Source organism: Camarhynchus parvulus, chromosome 1 (genome assembly GCF_901933205.1).
Source record: "Camarhynchus parvulus chromosome 1, STF_HiC, whole genome shotgun sequence".
In the NCBI taxonomy this organism is placed as follows: Eukaryota; Metazoa; Chordata; class Aves; order Passeriformes; family Thraupidae; genus Camarhynchus; species Camarhynchus parvulus.
Window position 1 is genome coordinate 69,410,544 of NC_044571.1, and position 11,974 is coordinate 69,422,517.

Genomic DNA, 11,974 nt, shown 5'->3' on the forward strand with positions numbered 1-11,974 from the left:
TGGGAACATCCTCTGGCCAGGGTGCGACAGGTTGTCCTCATTTTCCTCCTCCCATGGCGCTCCCGGGCCCGCAGCGCCGGAGGGTCTGTGGCGGTCCCCGAGGGATGCTCGAGGGGTTGCTGCTGCCGGGTACAAGGCAGGAACCTTCCCGTCGAGGAAAGAAGGCAGATCTGCCTGACCGACAGCAAACCGGACAGTTCCTGCGTCCTTCCAACCGGTGTTTTCCGTTCCTAGTTCGGCTGTGAATTGTTCCCCACTTAGTTGCAGTCCCCGCCGTTGTCGGGACGGGGAAGCTATTCCTGGAAGCGGGAAAGGCAGGCTGGGCCCGGGGCGGCCAGCACGGACTCCGCTACCTGTCTTTCCGCAGGGAAGCCCCGGCCGGGCTCTGTCCCCGCTCCAGCCCGGAGGAGCCGAGCTCTCCCGCACACCGGGCCGGCCGAAAAACAACACCCGGGAAATGTCCGCGGTGCTCTGCAGTGCCTCGGGAGGCAGCCGGCCCCAGCCTCTGTTGGGTGTAAAAACAAGTCTGCAGAGCAAAACCAGGCAGAGAGCCACGTCGGGACAGGAGCTCAGGCCGCAGAGAGGTTTCTCCTCTCCAAGGCAGAGTCCGAGCCTGCGAAAGACTTGGAAGAGAGGCAGGAGCTTTTTCCCAAAGGACAATGTCCCTGGGACCAGCCCTACCCCCAGGGCTCGCCGCCCGGAGAGCACCTGCGACTTTTTCTGCTGCATCCCTGGGCTCGCATTCAGCCCTGGAAGAGGCGAGCACAGCCCTGGAGCCGCGGAGCCCCGCGGGCAGCAGCGCAGGGTCCCGCAACCGCTGGCGGAGGGTCTGGCTACCTGTGCCGGTCATCGGGGGAGACAAATCCTGGCCGCAGGACACGTGGGCTTTTTCTCTTCTAATTTTTAATTTTTTTTCCTCTTTTTTTTTTTTTTTTTTGCTTCCCCCCGACATCTTTCTTTCCCAAAAGCAAAAGAAAACGGAAGAAACCAGGTTCCAGTTTCCAAAGAAGTAACAGTCCTGAGAGAGTCCTCGGTAGAGCCGATGCCCTGGGGGACTGGAAGCGACAGGGACGGCGGCGTGCCAGCCCGTGGATGGTGCGGGATACTCGGGCCCGTGTCCGCGCCTGTGGACCGACGGACGCGGCGGGACGCGCGCTCCGACCGAGCAGATGTCGGCGGCAAGGAAAGCAGCGTGCGCTCCCTTCTCCTCCGGCGTCCAGAGCTCTCCGTGCACCCGGGGTGGCACACACACACCGTCGGTGGCCGCCTGACACCCACCTTCCCCGGGGGAAGCTGTCCCGCAGGGCTCGCTGAGGCGCGGGCGGCCCGGGGGAGCGGGGCCAGCTCCCCGCCATCCCGGCGGCTCCCTGCGGCCTCCTCTTAGCGCCCACAGCGAGCCTCTCCTTGTCACAGCTGGGCATCTTACATTTACCCTCCGGAGAACGCCAGTTTTGGAGTGGAGGCACCGCGTTTCCCCGGGGGAAGGCGCGAGTGGGTCGGCACGGCACGGCACGGCACGGCACGGCAGAGGGAAGCTGGCCCCAACCTCTCGGCTCTTTTCCATGTCCCATCCTTTCCCTCGTCCCGGGCCGTGGAGCTCCCCGCGGCTCACCGAGAGTCCTGCTGCCTTCTGGGGACTAGGCTGGGGGCGAGAAGGTCCCTGGAGGCTCCCGAGGGAAGGTTCCCGGCGGGACACGGCTGGAGATCCTCCTTGGTCTGCAGCTCCCCGGAGGACACAACGCAGTCTTGCTCGGGGTCATTGCTGTTGCCCGCCCCTCGTTTTTTGTCTTCTTCTTTCTTCCACTTCATCCGCCGGTTCTGGAACCAGATCTTGATGTGCCTCTCGGTCAAGTTCAACATGACAGCCAGCTCCACCCGCCGCGGCCTGGAGATGTACTTGTTGAAGAGAAACTCCTTCTCCAGCTCCAGCAGCTGCGCCCGCGTGTACGCCGTCCTCGTCCGCTTGTTCTCCTCCGGTTCCACCATGTAGGATCCACCTGGAGAGAAGCGAGAGTCAGCCTGGGCCCGCCCGGCCGCCCCCTCGGGCTGCGGGAACCACGTCCCACCACCCCTGCGCGGCGCGGAGGATACGCGGGGGGAAGCAAGCGGGGTGAGGGGGAGGCCGCGGGGAGCTGTCCTGCTGGGCAGAGCGAGGTGGTGCTGCTGGCGGCAGTCGCCGCTGCTGTCATTTTATTTTACAATAATTTAATATTTTTTAGCCATGATTTGGATGGGGTTTTCAGGGAAGCGCCAAGGGAGAAATTCACGTGCCACCGTTTGCATGACACTGAAAGCTCAGAAAGGCTCCCGGATCCAGGGCCGCAATTGTTCAGGTTCTCGTTACAATTAATTCATAACAAATAATTTTTTAAAAAAGGTAAGAAAATAAAAAGGGAGGAAAAAACCCACCAAACTCCACCACACAAACCAAAGCAAAATGGAAAAATTTAACCCCTCAAAAAAACCCTCCAAAAAAACCAAAGCGCCAAAGAAACTCCTCTAAAACAAAGCAAAAATAACCATTATAATTAGTGGGCCTGCCGGGTCGGGCCGGGAGTTGGACCCCAGCTGCTCCATTTCGCCACGTTGATGAAACCTTGGGTTTCTTGTTCCCGTAAAAAGCGGCAGCAGCAGGATCGCCGTTCCCAGCGCGGCCGCCGCAGTCCTGCGTGGGCACCGGGGTACGGGCAGTACAGGCGGGCACATCGACAGGGGCCCGAGGTGGGCACGGAACCTCAGGGCCGCTTTTGCCAGTGCCAGCGCCCCTCTGGGAACGTTTTTGGGGTTGATATCATCTGCGGGGAATAGTGCTTTAAACAGCCAGAATGAAATAATAATTTCAAGAGAGATACGTGGACTCTCCCACAGCTCATCTTCCTATTCCCATGATTCTGTATTTATATATACAGCGCTTGTAAATGTAAAACTATGTATAAAACTTACATATGTATTTAAAATATATATTTAAATACACATATAACGTTTGCATAGTGATGTGTATATACCTATGTGCGTGTATAAATAAATATTAAAATCAATGTATGTATGTATAAAATTGTTGGTAAATCTAAACTTATGCGTGCATGAGTTTGTATCTGAAAAAAAATCACCTTATTCTGTTACTTTAAACTTAACTGGAGCTACCGGGAAGGCGGAACGCCCAGGTCTGTCGGAGGGCCGCGGTCGGTCGGGCCCGGGACAAGGCCGATAAGCCCGGGGTGAGCGGCGGAGCCCGGGGCCGGGCACGGCGTGTGGCACCGGGCCGGGCTCGCCGCGGCCTCCCTGGGCAAAGGCCCGCAGCCTCCATGGACACCTAAATCCCAAGGGTTTCCATGAGACATAAACCGCCGGGCCATATAGTTTGCCACATAGACGGTACAAAACATGCCGGGGTTTGGCTGTGAGCTCTCTGTCGCACTCGGCACAGCGCTCACAGCCCCCTTCTGCTCCCACAGCGTGCTCCGGCAGGAACCCTGCGCACATATCACAGCGACCGGGCCATGCACCCCCCCTGCCTGCTCCTCCCGGGAGGGCTGGGGACAACGGGCAAGAATTTTAGGCTTCCATGGGGAAAGTTTCGCTTTCCTGATGGTTTTGTCATTCTTCGGGTACAGGAGAAAGAGAAAAAAAAAGAGGTGTAGTTCAAAAGTTTGGCTTTATATTATTATTATTATTATTATTATTATTATTATTATTATTATTATTATTATTATTATTATTATTATTATTATTATTATTCCCGAAATTCACCCAACTCACGGAAACAACCTGATTTTTCTCTCTCCCTCTCCCCACCTCCGCCCTGGCACCATCCCTGCCGCCGTGTCCGCGGGCTGGGACAGCACTCTCTTCTACCTCTGTGGGCGGATGCGCCTCTAGGAAGACTGGGGACTGCCACCTGTCCTTCCCTCCCCCTCGGCCTGCCCTATGCAATTCCCAAACTATTTCGTGGAAATTTTAATGCTCCGGTCCTTTTTCCAACTGTCTATTTGAACAAAGCCATTAATATAATATTTGCCGTATAGGCGTGACGGGGGCGCAGGACACGATAACATTGTGCCGGCAGAGACAGAAATATTGTTGGGCAGCGGAACTTTCTGCCTAGATAGAGTTTCTTCCCTTCTCTGGCAACTCTGTTTCGTTTGTGCATTGTTTTCCGTGCCCTGTTTTTTTCCCTCGGAGAGGTGCATTTGTGGCTAAAACCCGCTGGGGAGCAGGAAGGAGCGGGATGGAGGGGCCAGGAGGGGAGACGGGCTCTGCGCCGGGGGGAGCCGAGAGGCAGCTCAGAGGGTCTCGGCGGCTGCCCTGAGGGCTCGGGGGCTGCTCCGTGGCCGCACGGTGGGCGCAGGGACGCGGGGCAGCGGGGCTGTCCCCTCCCGCCAGCCCTGCCCGCCGCTTCCCCGCCCGCTCCACCTCGCAGGTGCCGCCGCGACCCGGCCCCCGCTCGGAGCACACCGCGCCCGCGGGGACGCTGTGCTGCCCGAGGAAGCAGCTCCCGGGAGGCGTCACGACGTCCCGGCTTGGCCACAGTTAGTTAATTGGTGAAAAATAATTCGTTAATAATTGCTGAGGAGCAGGGAGCGGTGAGCCCGCCGGCGGGGGCTGGAGCGCCGGCTCTCTCCCCGGCGTTCAACCCAACACTAGCAGCCCTAGAGCAGTGGGTCTGCAGAGGCTGGCAGGGGGAAAAGGACCCTCCAGGGCCGCTCCACACGACATCCGAGCGGTGGGAGAAGGACCGGTGCAAGGGAGAGCTACTGAGCCCCGACTGGGACAGAAGAGGGGGGGCAGAGGGATGCGGCGGGGCTTACCGGTCCACTGTCCCTTCCAGGCATGCGATTTGGTGGACTTCATCCAGGCGAAAGGCACCTGCACTCGGGGCTCCTCTACAGCCCCCGTGTCCGCCCCGTCTGCGAAAGGCAGCGCGTCCTGGTGGGGAGGAGGAAGATGAGGATGGTGGTGGTGATGGTGATGAAGGTGGGAGACCCCGGCATCCTCAGTGATGGGGGGCACCTCATAAGGTGAAATGTCTGGAGGGCTGCCTTGCTCGAGAGCCCCTAAGGCGCTGGAATAAGGAGTCTGTTGCTGCCTGCCCATGTACAGGCAGGCGGGGGGGCTGGGGTTGTAGTCCTGCGCTTGGGCTCTCTGAAACGCGCACGACTCCTTGTAGAGCTGCGCCGAGGCGTAATACTGCTCCTCGGTGTTCATGGCGAGCGGGGCCGAGGGGGCTTCGCAGCTTAGGGACACATAAGGCTGCTCCCGCTGGCGGAGCCCGGGATGCCTCTTTGACAGCTGGCGGCCCCGCCGGGCCCCACCGCCCTGCCCGGCTCCCGCCGCCTCCCCATAGGCGCCTCTCCCCCACGTGAGCCCTCCCGCAACCCTCCGGGGCGGGGCGCGGGCCGCAGGAGGCCACCCGGAGTGGCCCTGGTCCCGCAGCCCCCTTCCTTCCCCTCAGCCGGGCCGGCCCCAGACCCCCTAGCCTTCTGCTGTGGGTGAGGATCCCGCGGCGGTGGGACTGCGGGGCCCGCCGGGGTCAGGGGACTGCGCCGACGCGCGGGGCGCTCCGGGGCGGATGGTGCTTAAACTCATCTTTCCCCTCTCCCCTCCCTTGCCCAGAAGCTGCTGCTCCCTCAGTGAGCCCCGGGGAGGAGAACCCTCGGAGGGCCGGGGTAGACTCGGCTCCTGGAGGGGTTTAGCGACAGGGCACTTTTGGCTGTGAGGGCATCTCCCCTAGGGATGTGTGTGTCCAGGGACGGGCAAGGCGCTCCCTCGGGGGTACCCGTGTTCCGGAGCCCTGGGCGAAGGCCAGCACCGGCCGGTGGGGGACCACAATGCTATCACCAGAGCGAGCGATAGGCAGCGGATTGTTTGTCCAAGAGGTAAATTTGGGAGCCTTCCCCGCGGCTTGGGCTGCAATGTGTTGACCCTCGGAGATAATGCGCTCCGAGCTGGTGCCGGTTGACTTGGTGACGAGGTTATGAGGAGGCGGAGAGCTACCGAAAGGGACAAAGATCATTTCCCTGCCTGCCTGCGCTCGGCCCGGCCGCCGCTCTCTCCTACTCGGGTGCAGGCACGTTTCCTATCGGCCCGGCCCGCCTCCTCTCGCCGCCGCTTCCCTGACCCCGGCGCTCCGGCCGCCTTCCTTGGGGTGCGCTCCCTCGGCGCTGTGTAGGGCGGGTGCGGGTGGCCCGGCTCGTCCCGGCCCGGCCCGGCTCGGCTCGGCCAGTGGTGATGAGCGGCGAGGCAGGAGGGTTCCCGGTCCCTCGCTCCTGCGCCCTGTTCCGCGGGATCATAAACCCGCCCAGTCCATTACGCTTTGAGTTTCCGCTCTGGACTCACGCGGGTCCCCCATCTCTTAGAAAGCACACTGAGCCTTTGATTCAATATTGAGCCATTAAGCGATTGCTTTCCCAAGCCATTTAACAGCAGCTCTTATGGATAAATAAACAAAAAAGGCTGTAAACCAATTATAGTGCGGATAGTGAAAAAGTATTTTATTAGCAGGAATTACAGATAGCCATGGCTGCTGCTCAGGCTCCCTGCGCCCGTCACCCGCCCTGTCCCTCCATCCCCTGGCATTCCGGGCAGGATACGCGGCCCGGCGGGGCTCGCAGACAGTGCGCGGCCGGCGGGATGCGCAGCTCCCTTCGTGGTGCTTCCTCCATCCGCCCCCACGAGGCCTCCACTCAGGTCTCTTGCAGACATGGGTTTCCTTTGATCCGGAGACGTCTTGTACCCCGACCCCAGAGCAGCACCGACAGCCCCTTCCCCAGAGGTCTGTTACCTGGAGCATTTACTGCTTCTCGTTTTCCATGGGGAACCGGTGCGGACAAACAAACCCGAGGCCATAAAACCCGGAGCAAATTGATTCATCTCCTGGGAGGACCATTACCCAGCTTCTTAATGCGGTCCTCTCTCTATAACGAACGTTTCTAAACAGAGCAAACACTTCATCCTCCAAAGCAAATGAATTTCGTATAATTTAGAGCTAATTCTCTTTCATTCTGCCTGCGTGAGCAGGCGATAAGGGCACGCTTTGCCGTTCTGACAACAAGGTGGCGAGCCGCAGTGCAGGAAAAGGGCCCCGCTGGGTATCCCGGCACTGGGGACCTCGGCCACGTCCTGGGGGTGGTGATGTCCGGCAGCCCAGGGTGCCTGGGGGAGGCGAGCCCGGCTGGAGCCAAATCCCAGGGATCACCTCTGCCTGCCTCCTCGACGTGGGATGCAATCACTGATACTTGGCTGGAGTCCTTCCACAGCTGAGGGCTCCTAGGAGAAGTCTGTGAACAGCGAATGTGTCCCATCGGAGTGGGAAATGATCCACTTGATGTGGAAAATGGGTGATGGAGGAGGCTAATGGAATGATGGGAACGGTCAATGGCCCCACTTGCCCCAGAACTGGGCTCTGCAGACGCAAATCCATCCCTGAAAGTGGTCAATGCATCCCCGAGAGCGCTGCAGAAGGGTATATATACAGTAGTAAGGAGTATAGTTCAGTCCCACTTCCTAAAGTAATCTGGTTAGGTTTTCTCTGTCTGTATAATATTTAATGACTTCTCAGTGTGCAAACCCTTTTCTGGAATCCACGTTTAGACAAAAAAGAAGTATTGAAGGTGAGTGGAGCATATTCACAATAATCTCTTTTTCTCTCTCATCTGTGCTCAAACCAACACATGTAAACTCTATCCATGGCAAGGGACCTCAGTGGGAGAAGGTGACTGGGAAACAGAGCTTTCCCAGGGATTGATTTTTAACCCCCCACCATGGCTGTATCTAGCAGAAAGGTAACCTTTCACAAAGCTGGTTAATAATCAATAACCATGTGAAAACAAATCTGTCTTTCCCTCTTAGAGCTAACGATAAAAATGAGAGCACGAACTATTCCACCTGCCCTAAACTAAGACTGGTTCATCAGCTTTTTTTTTTTTTTTTTTGGCAAGAAGCTTTTTTTAGGCCTCTAAGCGATTCAGCATTGGCACACAGCAGGTTCAGTTTGCTCTTCCCACCACACATCAGCTTCTTCACACTGCAGGTGTGAGAGAAGAGAGCTTGAACTGCAGGAAGACATGTTTACGCAACCATTTTAAACAAGACCTTGTCCAGGAAATATACAGGGAATTTGCCTTGGGAAAACTGAGAATAGTAAAGTCTTTTACATATATAGGCTATTTTACACTTTCTAATATACACTTCTGAAATTTTTTTCCATGTTTCCCAAAATTAATTATTTCATTATCACCAGGGAAGCACACTTTCACTGACTTGTAAGAAGAGCTGAGGAATTACTTTGAATGCTGTGAACCTTCCCGCTGAAAACACATCTGTTTCGTGTTGTTTGCCCCACACAGTTTTCTGTTTTCTACTCAATGTTTATTATACCAGTTTGGAGTAGAAAAATAATCAATATGTATATTTATTTATTTATCCAGAAAGTTACAGCTGGAGGAATCCAGGGTAGAATCATTAGCCTGAAAGAACTCCTCCTCACATCCCCTGACTGCTTGATTTTTCCCCTAGACCCCAGGCTCTTTGGGGCACATGAGGTTTGGGGCTCAGACAGAACCTGGCCAGGCAAGTGGCACCTGGTAGTTCTCACCACAGTCCTCCCCTCTTGTTTGTCCATTGGAATTTTGCTGGACTTCAACCATTTGAGCTGAAATTTTCCATTCTGTATCTCTGCCTCTCACCAAATATGCGGGGAAACTTTCCTTATAATTGTTTGGACTGGTATAAAGCGAAGCTGGGAAACTGTGACACGGTAGCTGCCCATGCCTACTAGGAAGGGTGTGGAGTCACTGCCTCCTTTGCAAGGCTCTGAAAGCAAAAGTGATGGTGTATGGATGATCCCAAATGAGTAGAGGACAGGAACAGCTGACATTTGGAGACAGCAACCCTGCACAGAATTTTCCTGCTCTGTGTTCTTAGATGCTGTGTTTCTTTGCTGGATTTAAGTATGTTAGAATTCCTGCTGGGATGCTGTCCCACATAAATGTCTCTCCAGACCAATATCTTGTGCAAAGCTTCCTACATTTAATCAAACTTTGAACTGCTGCACATCACACAGGTTCCACAGATACATCTTAAAACTCAGCAGCCAAGTCCTTTTTGTGTTGACAACAGCAAGCAGATCCTTGGCCTGGACCTGAGGACTGAGTGAGAGCTCACTGTGTGGCAGCTGTGATACTGAGCCCTGCAGGGAAGAGTTGGGAGGTATTCCTCACACTCCATCCTCCAGCCCTGGGCATGGAGGAAGAAGGTGATTTATGCAAAAGACACACAAGGTGAACACCCTTCAGAGAAAAGCATTTGGAGGTCTACTCCCTGCCCACGGTGAAAAACATGCCAGGAGAGGCATGGAGAGAGGGAGGCTGTGCTCTCACCATCCCTCTGCCCAAGTGGGAAGCAGGACCTGGGCTGTGGTCCAGCAGGTCTGACCAAAGGGACATGATGTAACCTTGGTCAATCTCTTGGGTAAAATTTTCCAGAATGGGTTTCCAGTGCAAACACTTTTCTTTTCTGGGCAGCTGGTCTGCAGCAGCTCAAGATACTCTCAAGAGAAGGGGAAGCTTTTGGGGAGTCTGGCTGTGAACACCCAATGACACAAGAACTGGGCTCTGGAAGTGTCTTGACCCCCTCCAGTGCTGTCCACACAGGCTTTTCCTTAGCTCCAACAGCACTTCTGAGCACTTCAAGTTGACACTAAGAACTAGGGGCGATTTTTAGCCTTATGGCACTTGATCTAACATGGATTTCAGAAGGTATTTATATGGTTATGCAGTGACTGAAATTCATTTGGAAATCAAGGCATTAGATTTCATTCTTCCCTCCATAATTGATACCATATAATCTCTGGAGGTGCTGTGAAACCTTCAAACTCCACAGAGGGAAGTGCTAGGAAGAATCCACAAGAAAATCCATCCCTCTGTCCTCTGAGCAGGGTTGCTCTAAAATCAGCAGTGAGTAATTCTTGGACTGGAGGACCTACAGAGGCAAAGTAGAACAAACGCAGAATTCTTTTAACTGAGTTTGTCTATAATGTGTTGCAGATAAGAGAAGAGCCCTGGGGAGGAGGAGGAGGAGGGTAGTAGACAAAATGCTGTGTCACAGAGTACATAGATGTGGTATCAGCTGAAGCTGTTCCTTGCTTTATTTCCTTGCCTGTGTAATACACTGCAATGGGCCTAGTTCTTTCGTTTATCCAACAAGGAAAGAGCAATGTATCCATCTACACCTTACAGGCTAATTCAGTCATTAGCACAGGCTCAATTCTAAACATTGAAATAATGATATCTTTTCTAAGTTGAGTTATCCACCTTCTGAAAACTTTTTGGACCTCTCATGTTTTTAAAAAAGTAGGAAAAGTAACTAGAATTTTCTCACAGATAACTCACTAAGACAAAGCAAGTGGAGCCAATTAAATAATATGGATTTCTCACTTGCTCAGTGAAAATGACCACTTTTTTCCATTGTATATAAAATAATCTAAGCATTTTTTGTACAATGTAACATCTCTTAACTTTGCTTATTTTTTTATAATACATTGTTTTAAGTGCAATTTAGACATATCAAGGATCCATGTAGCTATGAATATTTCCACTGATCTGCAAAACTCCTCTGCTTGCCTTTCTTGCCCCTTGCCTTGTCTTCCACTACCTTTTTTCATTTGTTTTCTCTTTCACTTTCTCTTCTAATCTTCTTAATTATATTTCCATTTGCTATTTCCAAATTCCTTGATTATATATCAATTTCCTTATTTTGTGTACTAGTTCTGTCCAGTAGTTATATATTTATTTTTGTATGAGATTCAGAATTCAAGTCCAGCTCAAGTTCATAAAACTGTTATTTAAATCCACAGTTACATAAAAGACTAGGAAAAAAACCCAATATCTTTATGAAGGGATGATGAACTGCATACACATAATAGGTATAGGTTGGCACATTTAATTGAAAACTTGACCTGATTTTTATTCTCTGAATGATGCGTGTAGGTTTTATTGCTCCTTACCTGCACACTGGAAAGCACATTGTCAATGCTTGAAATGATTTTATGTACTTGAACACCATCTGATTTAATGCATCAGCTGACAAGGACAAAGACATTGATTAAATGTCCTGCCTCAGGTGTCCAGAAGGCTGGAAAAGGTTGTCCCCTCAAAATAACCACTGAAACTTCACCCAGTAATCATTAACTCAGTATTTGGTCCAAGCTTTGGGAATAACAGGAGGCTTTAAAAAGCAGCAGTCAGAAAACACTCAGTGTGATTGGAGACTGTTTGGTCTTGTAGTACATTAAGGGAGAGTTGAATGGTCAGAGTCTCTCCCTATTGGTAAGAAATGCATCGGGCATTTGATCCTTGGGAGGGCACCTCTGGACTTGGCTCTTAGCAAGTCCTAAGTGCTTGCAGAGGGATTGTGAGACACTTGGTACTCTCAGCTCATTTCAGTTTCAGTAAAAGCTCTGGGCAGCCTGCACTGACCCCTGACAAAGTTGGTGCCTGCACTGCCAAGGAGCAAATGAGCACCTGAGCCTTAAAACACTGCTCGGTGAGCTACAACACAGCAACACCCAGCCACTGGGTTTCTAGCCAGGCAAGACCATTAGATCTTCTCATTTGAAGCAGTTCTCCTATATTGCATCTACAACAGTTTTTCACAGTCAATAAAATCCACGTGGCATTGCAGAAACCTTCGTGAGAGTATTTTCATCATAGCAACTGAAGGAAGTGAGACATCACCTTGTAGCAAAGCAGCTTTCAGAAACCCAAAAGCCATCTGGGCCATATGGTCCCATCACTAGCTCAAACTAGAAGATGACCTCCCCTTGGAGTAATATGCAGTCCAAAGATCCAGAGCAGACCAACACAGGCAAAGGCTCAAGCGAAGGAAGGAACCTGTCCCAAGAAATAAACCCAGTGAAAGACTCCAGGTCTCTCAATCTTGGCTGATGTCCTATGAAGCGATTGCTTCCTGTTCCCCA

General features: G+C 53.1%; 1 protein-coding gene across 1 annotated transcript; it reads right to left on the reverse strand.

Annotated features, from left to right (window-relative positions):
• Positions 1–1,608: 1,608 nt before the first annotated feature.
• PDX1 (pancreatic and duodenal homeobox 1) lies at positions 1,609–5,342 on the reverse strand. The gene is given in 3 exon segments (XM_030947155.1): positions 1,609–1,997; positions 4,809–5,235; positions 5,238–5,342. Coding segments are annotated over 3 exon segments (921 nt in total).
• Positions 5,343–11,974: the final 6,632 nt, after the last annotated feature.